We start from the raw sequence: 14,393 nt of genomic DNA, 5'->3' as shown, positions 1-14,393 counted from the left end.
AAAAGTCTTCAACACTGCTCTGAGGTAGGTATTAACTTTCTTCTGTAAAATGGAGATAAGTGACATGTCCCAGGCATAACATAGTACACGCAAAATAGCTTTTCAATTGATAAAGATAGTTGTGATTAGGGGTTATAAATAAACGCTGTTTTAGTAATTGTATTAAAAATAACATTGGCTTTATATTCTTTTGCTTTTGTTATTCACACAAGTTGGATAAAAGTCTTTTTGAGTGGAAGGAATATCTCCTTATAGTGCTGTATATAGGAGGTATTTCTAAACTAGAAAAATCTCTCACTTTGGCATTGTACACGTATTCCACTGAGGTTTAAATATTGCAGCTCTGTCATCTTAACCATGTTTCACAATACTACATTCCACCTTTTAATTTAGTGTAGTACTGAGACAGTTGGACTATATGGTGAGGTATCAACTTGTGCACTTTGTAGTGCAACATAGAAATTTACAAGACTACATTAGAATACATGTCTTAAGAGACCACTCAGTCTAGTGGATAGTGTTGAAGATCTTTAAGAGGAGTCTGGGCACAATACATTCCAAATGGTATTGACTCTTCCCTCAATTCAGACATTCTTAGCGATAGGTGAGACACTGTAACTTTGGGTACTATGAAGGAAAGGTATACAGATGACACTGAATTAAAAAGACAGCAATATATGATAAGCTGGAGCAAAAAATTTTAAGATTCCAACTTAAACCACTGAAATTGTGAGGACATAAGTACCATTTTGGTATGCACCAGTGGGACAAGAAATTATGATTGGCGATCTCTGCTGGGGAAAGTTTTGAGGTGGTGAAATCATTAATAAATACTACTTTGTTTATTGCAATTAGATATATCACAATTATTACAAAAAAGGGAAGGTGATAAATCCTTTAAGTTATCCAGTGCAAAATGGAAGCACCCCACCAGGTCCAGTCCTGCTCCCACTGAAATTTATAAGCAATGTTTAGACTTAGAATGAGCAGGTAGAACTCCACTGAGCTCAAAGAAGTCACACCCACCTTACTTAAAGTTTGGATATGGTCCAGTGGGCATTTAGCCATTGACTTCAATGGGAGGAAACAGGAGCAGATCCACTGTCTTAAAGGTGCAAAATCAAGACAAAACATTAACACAAAATGAAACAAAGACACATTAAATAGTAGTGTTTCCTGATACATACTTCAGATTTTCAAATGAGCTTTCTAAGAGGGAAATGATTTACATATCTAATGAAATGATTTATCATTTTGGAAAAATCCATAGTATTTTTATTTCAAGTTTATATTAACTATAAATATCTAATGACAGGAAACACTTTCCCCCCACATTTATGTGCTTTGTTGCCCCATCATTTATGTCTTCTGTTCTTTGCCTTTTGGAGAAAACATCACATTGTAAGGCTGCCTTCTTTTTGGACGGTGACAGGGTGCAAGATCCTCTTTAATATAGCCTTAAAAGAATAAGAATAAAATCAAGGTAAAGATTTCAAAACAATCTGGTTGAGAGATGGTACAGTATAAAAGCAAAAGTAAAATGCATTTAACAGACCACTAAGTTTTGCCTACCACAAAGATTTTTGTTTAAAGTATTTTTCATTTTTGGAAACTAATCTGACCCTGCCAGGGATCATTTAGAATGCCCTCAGCCAATGCAAACATTATCTATTAAAAAATTAAACATTTAGTTATATTGATTTACACTAGTTTCCTAATAGCTAATACAGATTGAATATACTGAAGGGCTACTGAGAAATCAGGCTGTCAAATGTTCAACTATTTTGCAACTCATTACACATTTCACTGTTCTCCCTAATAGAAGCTTTTATATTTTATTTTAGTAGGTTATTTCTGTAAGATATATAGAAACACTGCAAAATATGAGTTATTTAACACAAGAAATCTGTTTCTGAAAATATTCGCCACATTCTAATTTATCAAAAGCACTCAATTCAACTTCTCTGGACACATGTATCATACTTAACATAACACAGGCCTCTAAAAAAAGGCTGCTGTCTCTGCTTATTTTTGTGGATAAGTACAGGATTTATATTTGCCTTCATATGTGTCAACTTTGCTCTGTTCACAAGTACTAAATTCATTAAAATCAAGTTTACTGGTAGATTCCTTCTTCGCAAATGGTGAAATGCTTTGTGTGACCCACAATTAAAATATACAAAATCACTTCAAGGGAATGCCAAGGACGAGCCATAACGTACCACCTATTTAAATAACATTCTGTTTTTGAATAACAATTTCAAATATCACATTATATACAGTGTTCCATTTAGGGAACGCAGCAGTGACTTATGACTACTAATAGGATCAATGGTCTGAGCCCAAAGTTTGAAATTCCTTAAAACAACAGGTTAAAATTTCAGTAAGATTGACTTAGCCCTTTATCCTTTTTAAGTAGCTTAATTAGCACTGCTGTTCATTGTTTGACAGTTTATTGCATAAGACATCAAAACCTAAATTCCCTCTAAGCTGCGCGGCCGCGCAGAAGGCTATTAAGGGCCATGCAGGCGGGGAGAGGCGCCTCTCCCCCGGCCCCAGCCTTGGAGCTGCTGCGGCCAGGGGAGAGACGCCGTTTCCCCGGCCCCAGGCTGCTGCAGCGAGAGAGGGCTGGGGAGAGCCCTCTCTCCCTATCACAGTCTTGGGGCAGCCTGCACCCCAAACCCCTCATCCCCAGTCCCACCCCAGAGCCTGTACCCCCAGCTGGAGCCTTCAGCCCCCCCGCACCGTAACCCTCTGTCCCAGCCTTGAGCTCCCTCCCGCACACCAAACCCCTCATCCATGGCCTCACCCCAGAGCCCGCATCCCCAGCCAGAGCCCTCACCCCCTCACACCCCAACCCTATGCCTCAGTCCTGAGCCCCCTCCCACCCTCTTCGGCCCCGCCTCCACCACACACCACCTCCATATTAGTGCACATAACAAAATTCATTCTGCACATAAAAAATTAGGAGGAACAATGATCAAAACTCCATCTCTTCTGAGAGTGGGCTGAAGATCCCATAGCACTTTTTGACAAGGTATAGCCAGTCACTTAATTACACTTGTGGTTTAATGTTGAAAATATTCAAGCAAAGCTGTGTCAGTTAATTAGTCAAAGACAGAGTAGTACAACAGGAAAAGGAGACATACATACTGACAATCAGTCTTGCAGCGTTCACCTTACACAGGTCTTTTTCAAATGTATGCGTTTGACGTTACCTATATTTATACTACAGTTGTTTCTCTGTACATCAGCCAAGATTCAACCCACCAGTCTGTACCAGTTTTTTGTCTTGTTTTTCTGTATTGTCCTCTACCTTCCTTATCTTTGTGTTGGATACCACATTCCAGGTACCAGGAGGTGCCTCCATGGCCTACTAACTGTATCAGAACACACTACGTGTACACATCTTGTCTCTGACAGGTTTTGTATTTGCCTGTACCAAGAGCAGAGTTATGCTGCTGTAAAGCGTTATGGGATATACTTTTGTATGAGTGAACAGAACTCTAGGAAAAGCATAATACAATTGACAGTGGTATAGCTTAGCATAAACTACCCAATGTTCATACATGATATAATGTGTAATACATATTAATGTCATGTGCAGTATGCATAATATATGTTGCCTAACATTCTACTTGGAAAACATGGGGATTCAACCAATTATCCCGGGCCAAGTTTTCCTGCAATCCACCTTAAAAACTGGAGAACAGATAGCTCTGCATACCTCTATAATTATGTTATAATTTATTAACATTTAGAATGTAGATGTACTGTGGTAATTAGATAATAAAGAGCTCAGAAATGCATGGGGCTCTTAATTCAGAATTTCAGTCCCTTTGAAGATATAGATGCAACTCCTTACAAAATGTACGTTTTAAAGCCATTACCCCATTCAAGGGAATGGTGGGATTGTTTGGTATAATCAAAGTGAAAACTCTAGCACATGAACATCTTGTCAAACAAGTCTTTCAACTATTTCATTGTTTTCCACTCAAAATATCTAAGTACAGTCAAACCCCGTCATAATGCACCCCGCCATAGCGCGAAATCGGATATAACGCGATCACAGGTTGGCTCCCCTTTAAGGTACAGTATAATACAGGTAGGTACTGTACCAATGGTCCCCAACACCATGCCAGGGGAGAGAAGCTGCAGCCCCACACCTGCCGGGAACAGAGAACTCTGGGGCTGCGGGCGCCGGTGCTCTCTGTCCCCCGCAGGTGTGGGGCCGCAGCTTCTCTCCCGCTTCAAGAGGAGCCGCGGCTCCCCGCCTGCCAGGGACAGAGAACTCCGGGGCTGCGGGTGCCGGTGCTCTCTGTCCCCCGCAGACACGGGGCCACAGTTTCTCTCCCGCTTCAAGAGGAGCCGTGGCTCCCCGCCTGCCCGGGACAGAGAACTCCGGCTGCGGGCGCCAGTGCTCTCTGTCCCCCGCAGGTGTGGGGCTATGGCTTCTCTCCCGCTTCAAGAGGAGCCGCGGCTTCCCGCCTGCTGGGGACAGAGAACTCTGGCTGTGGGCACCGGTGCTCTCTGTCCTCCGCAGGCACGGGGCCGCAGCTTCTCTCCCGCTTCAAGCAGGCTCCTCTCCCCTGCTGGGCACTAAGCACCAGGGGCACTAGGCACCAGGGACACCTCAATGCATTGCTTTGGGGACCACTTAAAACCTGACTGGTTTGAAACCCCGCTATACCGCGAACCCGCATTTAGCGCAATGTAATTTTTTGGATCCCAAAGGTTGCGTTATAGCGGGGTTTCACTGTAGTTGGATCCACGCTAAAGGCAAGCTGCCTGCAAAATCTGGTTTTAAGGCTAGAGCATTTGAAACGTGAAATATTTTGAAGCACCATTACTCTAGAACAGCATAATAAAAAAATCCACACATTTTTAATCCAAACAGTAGATCCATGTTTTAGTAACTCATTATTGTGCTAACCTACAATGGCTTCTTTAAAGCTATTTATACAAAGAAAGAATAATCTGTGTAAAGAAAAGTCTTAAGAGCAGTTTGTGTTTTTGCAATAAACCAGGATATATGCATAAGAAAGAACAAACCACAATGTTCAGAAGGCAACCACAGATAACCGTTGACAGTGCAGCCATTTTATCATACATCCCCATTCATTGTGGTACCTAAGACAGCTATGAAGACACATCAATTCATCTTGTTATTTGAGGCCTTAAGTAACACAATCAACCAGATTTTCACCTCTGAAAATTCAGTTCAAGTCTAGCTCTAGGTTAGAAATAAATATGGTCTTAATTTAGTTCTGTGGGAATTCTTCCAATATCCTCCCACTCTATCCCAGTTCTTAGGACTTCTCTTCACATTCCCCCTTCCCAATATCCCAGAAGCCACTGAACAAATGGCAACATTTACTCGGGACCTTAGCTGGTGGTCAAATGGAATTTGACAGAGCTGTGTAGGCAATCTTTCATTATGAAATGAGCATCTTAGTGTTTTTAATAGTTCCGTTTTCTCAGCATCAAGTTTAAAAACAAAAACATACAAACTTTCCAACACAACAATTTTATATACTCACCTCTTTCCACACAAGTTTGAGTGGAAGGAAATCCAACCTCCCAGAAGTTTTCTGGTGTACTAGGAGGAATGTAGCGGAATCTATGTCTTGAACAAGCAGCTAGCTTCTTTTCTCTCTCCCCTTCTGGAATATCTGCATAATACTAAAAACAGACATTGGAAAATATGAAATAGGTCATAAAAATGAACAATGATATATAAGAGGCAATTACATTACTTGTATCACTACTGATTATTGTGCTTAAATATATACACATTGGTGAGGCTGGCCAAAATTACAGATTTAGGTTTGCATATCCCTGACCTCAAGTGTTAGTTTGTTAAACTTGACTTGTTACATATTTCATCCTTATTACTATAACTTTAAAAATGCACCCTAAACAAGCAACTGTGTTAGTTCTATACACTGTAATATGAAACAAAACAAAAACAAAACAAAAACTCACACACGTGTAACTACTCATGTGTAAAATTAAGCATGTACATAAGTCTCTGCAGAATTGGGGCTTAAAACTGTTTGGAATACAGACAGATCAATAGAAGAATCAAAGTTAACCAATAAAAGTAGTAATATTCAGATTAAGATAATTGCATTTTCAGGTATTAATGAAACACAAATAGTCCATGGGCCAGATTCTCTGTTGTAAACACAAGGCACAAATTAGAGCAGCTAAGAAGCTGGTCTAACCTATACCCACGAACTATGATCCCTGATGAACTATCTGGAGCACACAGTGATCTGGTTTCCTCTTCTCCCCTCCCCAGCAACTGTGCTATGGGCTGCAGGGAGAAAGGCATAGCAGTTAGTTCTATGCCAGCTGGAAACTCCCCACTCACAGGGAGAATCCCATGCAGGAGAATTATGGTGACTCTCTATATTCCGTTTGTGCTACCTGAACAACTCAAAAGAATTACATCAGGGTGAAAATCTGCCCTACATACACTGAACCAAATTCTGCCATAGAAACCCATTACATTACTTGTATCACTACTGATTATTGTGCTTAAATATATACACATTGGTGAGGCTGGCCAAAATTACAGATTTAGGTTTGCATATCCCTGACCTCAAGTGTTAGTTTGTTAAACTTGACTTGTTACATATTTCATCCTTATTACTATAACTTTAAAAATGCACCCTAAACAAGCAACTGTGTTAGTTCTATACACTGTAATATGAAACAAAACAAAAACTCACACACGTGTAACTACTCATGTGTAAAATTAAGCATGTACATAAGTCTCTGCAGAATTGGGGCTTAAAACTGTTTGGAATACAGACAGATCAATAGAAGAATCAAAGTTAACCAATAAAAGTAGTAATATTCAGATTAAGATAATTGCATTTTCAGGTATTAATGAAACACAAATAGTCCATGGGCCAGATTCTCTGTTGTAAACACAAGGCACAAATTAGAGCAGCTAAGAAGCTGGTCTAACCTATACCCACGAACTATGATCCCTGATGAACTATCTGGAGCACACAGTGATCTGGTTTCCTCTTCTCCCCTCCCCAGCAACTGTGCTATGGGCTGCAGGGAGAAAGGCATAGCAGTTAGTTCTATGCCAGCTGGAAACTCCCCACTCACAGGGAGAATCCCATGCAGGAGAATTATGGTGACTCTCTATATTCCGTTTGTGCTACCTGAACAACTCAAAAGAATTACATCAGGGTGAAAATCTGCCCTACATACACTGAACCAAATTCTGCCTTCATTAACACTAGTGCAATGTCACTGACTTCAGAAAGAACACAATATATTCCAGTACACCCTGAGTAATACAATAGTTAAAAATAACTTTTTTAAGAGTCGGGTTTACATGGTTCAGTCATTTATTAGAGTGGCTCTAATGTGCATCATGAAAGGGAATAATTTTCATCCTTCTTCTAGCATTATAGACCATGCTTCTGGCCAAAAGCTCCTGTTAATGCCAGTCTGCAATTTAGACATTATGAAGTACTGCAGTATTTATGCATCCCAGCACTGTCTTTCCAAAGCTTGAATATATGATTTAATTCAATTAGCAATCCAGTAGTTTTGTGCTATCCAAACTTTTATAGTTGGAGCTCACCAAAAGAGTAAGTAATCTTGCCAAAATACTACAATGGTATGACCAGAAGAGAGAAAAATCAAGTTAAAATCTACTTTCTGCCTGGCTGGACTAAACCTGGAGTAAGAGACAGGAAAGAAATGGAATGCTCATCCAGTACAGGATTGCTTTTATTAACGGGATGCCCCAAAGTTTTGTTTTGTTTCCCATCTCCATCTAGTGCTAGTAAGATGCCACACAAGGCCTGCCTACTGGGAATGCTAAAGAATACTAGCAAACTAATTCTCTCAATATTTGTTGGAGAAACATAAAGCAGTCAAAAACCAAAAAAGAAAGGATGTCAGTAATGATGATGGTGTGGACAGCAAAACAACCAGAGCACTGAGAGAGGGCTATTAATGAGAGATGACATACAGTAAGATGAAGAGACGATTGATTGTACTGTTTCTGTAGCATGGGGTAAGTGCAGGCCTGCCTGAGACTGAGGTACTTTAATATAAAGTAAAGTATTGTATATGATATAAAAGGTTGAGTTGGTGTTATCCAGCATCAATCTGACAGCAGAACAAAATCTGTTCTAAATGTCATAGTTAGTACATATCTGGTGGCATGCAGGCTCTCTGGGTCATCAAAGCAGCAAGAGGTCTTAAAGAGATTCAGTTCTTTAATAGGCTGTACCAAGACGCTCAGAGTTTCCCCTTTCTATCCTGCAAGACTCCTGGTTTGCAGGTTACACAGAAGAGCTAGATCTGCAGACATGATTAATTTAAAATTATTTTTTGCTTTGAACAGAGGTTTTGGTAGAAAGTCTGCCAAGAGAGAAATCCTAAGCACTTAAACATCAGGAATCTACCTGTGTCTTGATCGCTCTACTGATGCAAAAATGTTTGCCCCCCTCTTTTACATCCAGCCAAGATGTCTTATAGGTGCTATAAAATTGGTTTTGTTAACTTGTATAACTGTATGTAAATTAAACATTGCTCACTTCCATCTGGAGAACACATTGACATACTTTGAAACTACAGTACTATGCTTAGAAAGCTAGATTAAAATTTCTTCCCCACCACACAAATCCACAAAAGAAGTTTAGCAGTATGTGTTTGAGATTATAGATAGGCTGATGAAAAGCAGAACAGCAAACAGGTAATGACTATTTTGTACAGTCAGCTTTCAGTGGCCAATGTTAGAAAACATATCAGAATAACTTTTTTTTTTAAAAAGCAGCCAACTAAATTAACAAGAGATATCGTACAATGTCTGTTCAAAAAGAAAATCCACATCAGCCAATCAGATTAATGATAGCTAAATATTACTTAAGGATAATTAGAAATAGGTCTAAATCCTAAACTGTCCTAAAACAGTTTATTAGGAATTTTAAAACAGTATATTAAAAACCTCATATTTTTCTCTATCAGGCTTGTTGTAAACAAATTTTAGGCCTAAACTACTAAATTGTCTGAACTGCTGGGGAACGGAGTGAACTGGGATTAAAACAATTTAAAAGCTACAGTACTATTTTCTGTGGAAATTAAAAAACAAATAATCAACAGTAACAAACTGAATTGTCATCGTTTTGAAAGAACCAGAAAGTAAAGCTTTTAAATTTTAGCTCCATTAGAACACTGGGGACAGGGGTGAATATTTGCCAAACAGCAGAAGAAAACATTGACAGAAGCTTCTAAAGTGGCAGTGTAGCTAAAGGATAGGAAAAAAAAAAAGTATAAACAAGCAGCCAGTGTCCTATTAAAGATGCCATTTCAAACCCAAAATATGTATTTTCATTAAAAATTGGGTATAAAGTCATCATGACTGAGAATGCAGTATCATCAGGGAAAAATATAATAGGGAGTTACCACTAACTTGCAAAAATTCTGTTTGGGAGCAGTCTTGTTGGAGTAGCTCTTATAGATATCTACATATTGAGTAAAAATGAGAGCCAAAATCTGATGTTAACATCTATTGTAGTGTTAGGTGCCAGAACCGGATATGGAAGTGGCTTCTCATCTAATGAGGACTATGTTTTCAATATTGATTCTCTTTTGGAACTGTGAATGGACCGGGTATGCAGACAATTAACCAAGTGGCAACTTCAGTTAAGAATTTTTTCAAATCCAGTCATTTTAGTGCAATGTTATTGCCAAGTATTACATACAACCTTGGATGGTTCACGCTAAAAATAAATAAATAAATAAATAAAAATCTTTCCTCAAAAATAAATAATTAGAATAAAAACAGAATTTGAATGCTTGTACATTACGAAATAAAGTCTACAAATGTTTCCACGATGTTACTTGCCAAAATATAATGAGAACTGGGTTTGTTGAAAGGAAAAGTCCTGTAGCATGCAGAGACAGGAAATTAAAATTGTTAATGCATGGCTCTTGGCACAAGAAACAGAATAGAGCTGCTTTTTTTTAATGCTCTGTTTTCATTCAAACTCTCTAGATTTCACATATTTTGGAACGGAGAATTTACTTTTACAGTCAGCTGTAAATAAAACTATTTGCATTAAAACCGCATTTTAGTGAAGGTTTTATCAAAGGGATTTTTCATGAACTTGTTTTGTTCAAGAACATACTAATAAGCCGCATTACTCAGCTGGAGAAATTTAGCTATCAGTTGGACAGAATGGATGTTAAGAAAAATATTGGTTCTAAATAAGAGTGGAAATTAAGCAATAAAACTCAACAGGAACTCTTATTAGCTCATTAATCCACACCTCAGACATGTTGTGAACTATGAGATTGTAGCTCAATATCTCCAGCAGATTGAAAAGTATATTAATGACCAAATGAAGCACAATCTATTATACACGTAAAATAATAGTAACATCTATAATGTGCCTGAAAGCATTTCAATTACTTGAAAGGGAGAAAAAGAAATGTAAAAATGTCTTTATAACTTTTTTCTCTACCCTTTACATCAGTGGTTTGCAAACTTTTCCAGTGCTGCCCCCTTCCCTTTATCATTAATGGAATCTGTCCATGCCCCTCCCCCCTTCCATTACTGCACAGCCAAGGCTTCCTCAGCAGCGGAGCTTGGGCTGAAGATAGGGAGGGTGGGGGTGGAACTGGGGATAGTGAAGGAGCTGGGGCTAGAGGCAGAGCTGATCTGGAGGTGGAGAGGGAATGAGGGCAGAGCTGGGATGGGGGCAGATCAAGGTGCAGAGTGGGACTGGAGGCAGAGCAAAACTGGAGGCTGAACAGGGTTGGAGGCAGAGTGGGGCTGGAAGTGTGGCGTTCCTCCTTGCCTCCCTTGGGAGCTGGCCTGGGCCCTGCCACACCATCTCCTGAACATTCCTCTGTGCCATGGGGGGGGGGGGGCACGCCCCACAGTTTGGGGACCACTGCCTTACATTCTGCTTTACATTACACTTGTTGCTTAATCTAAAAAAATGGTGAGTTATACAACATAACATGTATAAGTTTTGGGGACTGCAGATATGTACCGGATATCACTAAGAGTCAGACTGCTGCTCTGACAGTCAATGTGCAAAACTATACTGTAACAGTCAGTACTGACAAATCACGTTATTTTCAAAAGGATGACAAGGAGTTGCGGTGGGCTAAATTTTCAATCTGGTTTATAAAGGTACCTGAAATTTTGACAGGCAAGTTTTGTACGCATTCGTACATATACACGCATGTGCAGGTGCAATTTTATTTGAATACTTGTTCCAGTATATACATTCAGAAAGAAAAAACAAAACATGAATATACCATGAAGTGCAGCTTAACATTACAATTCTATCTTGGACCCAATTCTGGATATCTCAGCTTTAGCAGAAGTAGTGCTATCACTCTCTTGCTGAGATACTGGTGGATCAACCATTCAGTGGTTCTCAAACTTTTGTATTGGTGACCCCTTTCACACAGCAAGCCTCTGAGTGTGACCATCCACCCCTTAGAAATTAAAAACACATCTTTGATATTTAACATTATAATAAATGCTGGAAGTGGAGTGGAGTTTGGGGGTGGAGACTGACAGCTTGCGACCCCCTGAGGGGTCACAGCTCCCAGTTTGAGAATCCCTGGGGTAGTTGATTTATTTTTTGTTAATTGAGGCCTCACTGACATGAGGATTTGCAATGCCTACTCCTTTTAGTAGATACAGGAAAGGTAAGTAAGTAAATGCCAATGCTATCATTCCAAGATGTTGTTTTATCTAATTATTTTCCATTATTACAGTACCTAATTTTTATTATGGATCTCTGCCATGGCCAACAGCTTTAGTACAACTGACTTCTTTGCCACTTGATTTACCAGTACTCACGCTTCTACGTTTTTAATCTGAAAAGCATTTCAGGCCTCTGGTAGCAAGCAAGTGAAAATAATGCAAAACTGACCAAAACTTAAGAGTTTTACTTACTATTTCACATTCCTTACAGGTATGGCCCAGCAATTTTCTTCTCTCTTCTCTCTTCCGAACAACCTCAATATGAGGAAAACCTAACACAGCATTTTTTCTGGAAAGCAAAAGGAAAAGTTACTAGGGGCATGTCTACACTACTCCGCAGTGCAGACTACAGGGTTTGTTAATTGCAGAGTGCACCAAAATTCTGTGCTCTAACTGCCCCGATTCAACTCTTTCAAACAGGACTATGTTAATGCAAACCAGGCACCTTTTAGTTCACGTCAGCAGCATCCACATGGGGCAGTTAGAGTGCAACAGTCTGGTGCACTCTGTGATTCACCCATCATAGTCTGCACTGTCGCGCAGTGCGGACATAGCCTAGGTTTTCATTTGATAATGTATTTCTTTGGCAAGTTAAAGTGTTTATTAACCCAATGAAGCAGACAGCAGCAAGGAAATAATAGCATTTCACTGGGACAATCTAACAGATTATCTGAAAAAACCTCAGCTTCCTGACAACTGGCATATAAAAAGCTATCTTTCACATCAGAACATAAAGGAATAATCTGTAGCCAAAAGAAGTTGATGTTTGGTTTTTTTTAAAGTAAGTTGTCTTACATGCATCTATGCTCCTCTGTGAAAGAGGAGCTGCTGACCATCTCATTTCTACTTAATCCTGAATTGTATTAATTTATCGCCTGCCCCACTTAAGGTTTTAGGTTTTTTTAGTAAATGCTTCATGAGTGCCATGATGTTTCTACGTGTTTGCTCCAACTGTATGGGACTTTTCAACTTTGCATTTTCTTTTTAGCAAGACACAATGTCAGTCTCTTTCCTTTGCAAAGTTAAAACAGTCTGGGTATAGAATGTGTGAGCCAGCCAGTAAATTGAGTGCTTAATGGTATTATGAAATGAAGACTAAGAGGTTATGGTGAAAACAGGAGACGAATGGCAAAAATACGAAGATATATAGTGGTCTGTTGAATGTTCCTTATTTAATGTCCACAGGAATTTCAAAAAGCTTGATACAAAACAAAAAGATTGAGACACTGAAAAAACCCTCACTTATAAGAAATTTGTATGTTCTTTGGCCTGGGAGAAGAATTGAATACAGGAGCTAGCCAGCGACTCCAGGAAGTAGAAATAGGAGCAGCCAAAGTAGGGACTTTTTTCAGGTTTGGACATTCCACTCAAAACTGTAGGAAGTTCTCTGACTTTCTCTTAGGGTGCCCAGAGAGCAAGCATGAAAAATTGGGATGGAGGTGAGGGGTAATAGGAGCCTATACAAGAAAAAGACCCCAAAATTGGGACTGTCCCTATAAAATCGGGACATCTGGTCACCATACTTTCTCTTCCTTGGGCAGACAGCCCATTTACGCCAACCCTACCCGCTCTCCAGTCTCTTCACCACAGCTTCACTCCATACCTGCCCCTCCTTCCCTTCTTCTCCCCGGCCCTGTCTCCCCTCTTGCTCTCCTTCCCTTTTCTTTCCATTTAGCTGATCCCTTCTTAAGTACCACTCCCCGCCCCACCAGTCATGTAACATACCTGATGTTTGCTACCATCACATTGTTTATTCTCCTTGTATGTTATATCTCTTCTCCCACCCTGTGTCTGTCTTATCCATTTAGATTGTGAACATTTTGGGGCAGGAACCATCTACTACTCTATATATTTATATAGTGCCTAGCATAATGGGGCCCCGTTCTTAGCTGGCCCTTAGGCACTACCATAATAAGCATGATAATACATAACTTGAGCTGCTAAGTGTTTTGGAAAAACATCACAGATTACAGAAGCATGCTTTTAGTAAAAGAGTAACATTTCCTTCTCTTTATTAAAAAGTGGCAAGCATTCCTCTCTTCCAACTTTCTGTAGTTTCTCTTTACGATTCATCTTCCTTTTTTGGAATGATGTATGGAATGATTTCGCAGTTTTATTTTATGAAAGGATAAGGTCTCTTCAGAGGGGAAAACCCAATCCTCTCACATTAATAAAAATGTTGCATTACCTTTCATCGCTTTTAAAATATGGCTCCACAAAAGCTTTCTGCTTGGTTTTATCTTGTTTATTCTCATGCTCTGTAAATAAATAAAAACATGCCATAAGTCTGTTAATGAACTTGCCTAGGCAGAATGACCATAAAATGATTGAGCAAGATATACTGCATAAATTGCAACAGTGTTAATTTAAAAAATTTAGCATAAAATTATTTTAGTTAAGCATTATCTACCTGAACAAAACCATATGCAGATTTCTCAATTTTAATATTTCACAATTATCTAATTGCCCTCTAATGTGCTGAATGACAATGACAATGTCCTCTAATGTGCTGAATGAGATCAAGCTTCATGAAATACACAATCAGCTTTGAGGCAACAGATACAGTGCAGTAAGGGAAGCATGAAATAGCGTGAGCAAGAGGATTGAAATGGTGTGTGAGTGAAAA

At 39.3% G+C, this 14,393-nt stretch overlaps 1 protein-coding gene across 3 annotated transcripts in view; it reads right to left on the bottom strand.

The window, feature by feature from the left end:
• Positions 1-515: 515 nt before the first annotated feature.
• Positions 516-14,393, bottom strand: part of RBBP8 (RB binding protein 8, endonuclease) — a 63,101-nt gene continuing 49,223 nt past the window's right edge. For all 3 annotated transcript variants that reach the window (XM_039526068.1, XM_039526066.1, XM_039526067.1), the window contains 4 exons: positions 13,956-14,025; positions 11,960-12,056; positions 5,541-5,682; positions 516-1,457 (listed from right to left, as the gene is read on the bottom strand). In XM_039526068.1, the coding sequence (XP_039382002.1) occupies positions 1,360-1,457; positions 5,541-5,682; positions 11,960-12,056; positions 13,956-14,025 (407 nt within the window). In that variant the 3' untranslated portion in view covers positions 516-1,359. The remainder of the gene's footprint in view (positions 1,458-5,540; positions 5,683-11,959; positions 12,057-13,955; positions 14,026-14,393) is intronic.

This window comes from Mauremys reevesii, linkage group 2, assembly GCF_016161935.1.
Source record: "Mauremys reevesii isolate NIE-2019 linkage group 2, ASM1616193v1, whole genome shotgun sequence".
Taxonomy (NCBI): Eukaryota; Metazoa; Chordata; order Testudines; family Geoemydidae; genus Mauremys; species Mauremys reevesii.
This window is presented reverse-complemented; position numbering and strand designations above follow the sequence as displayed.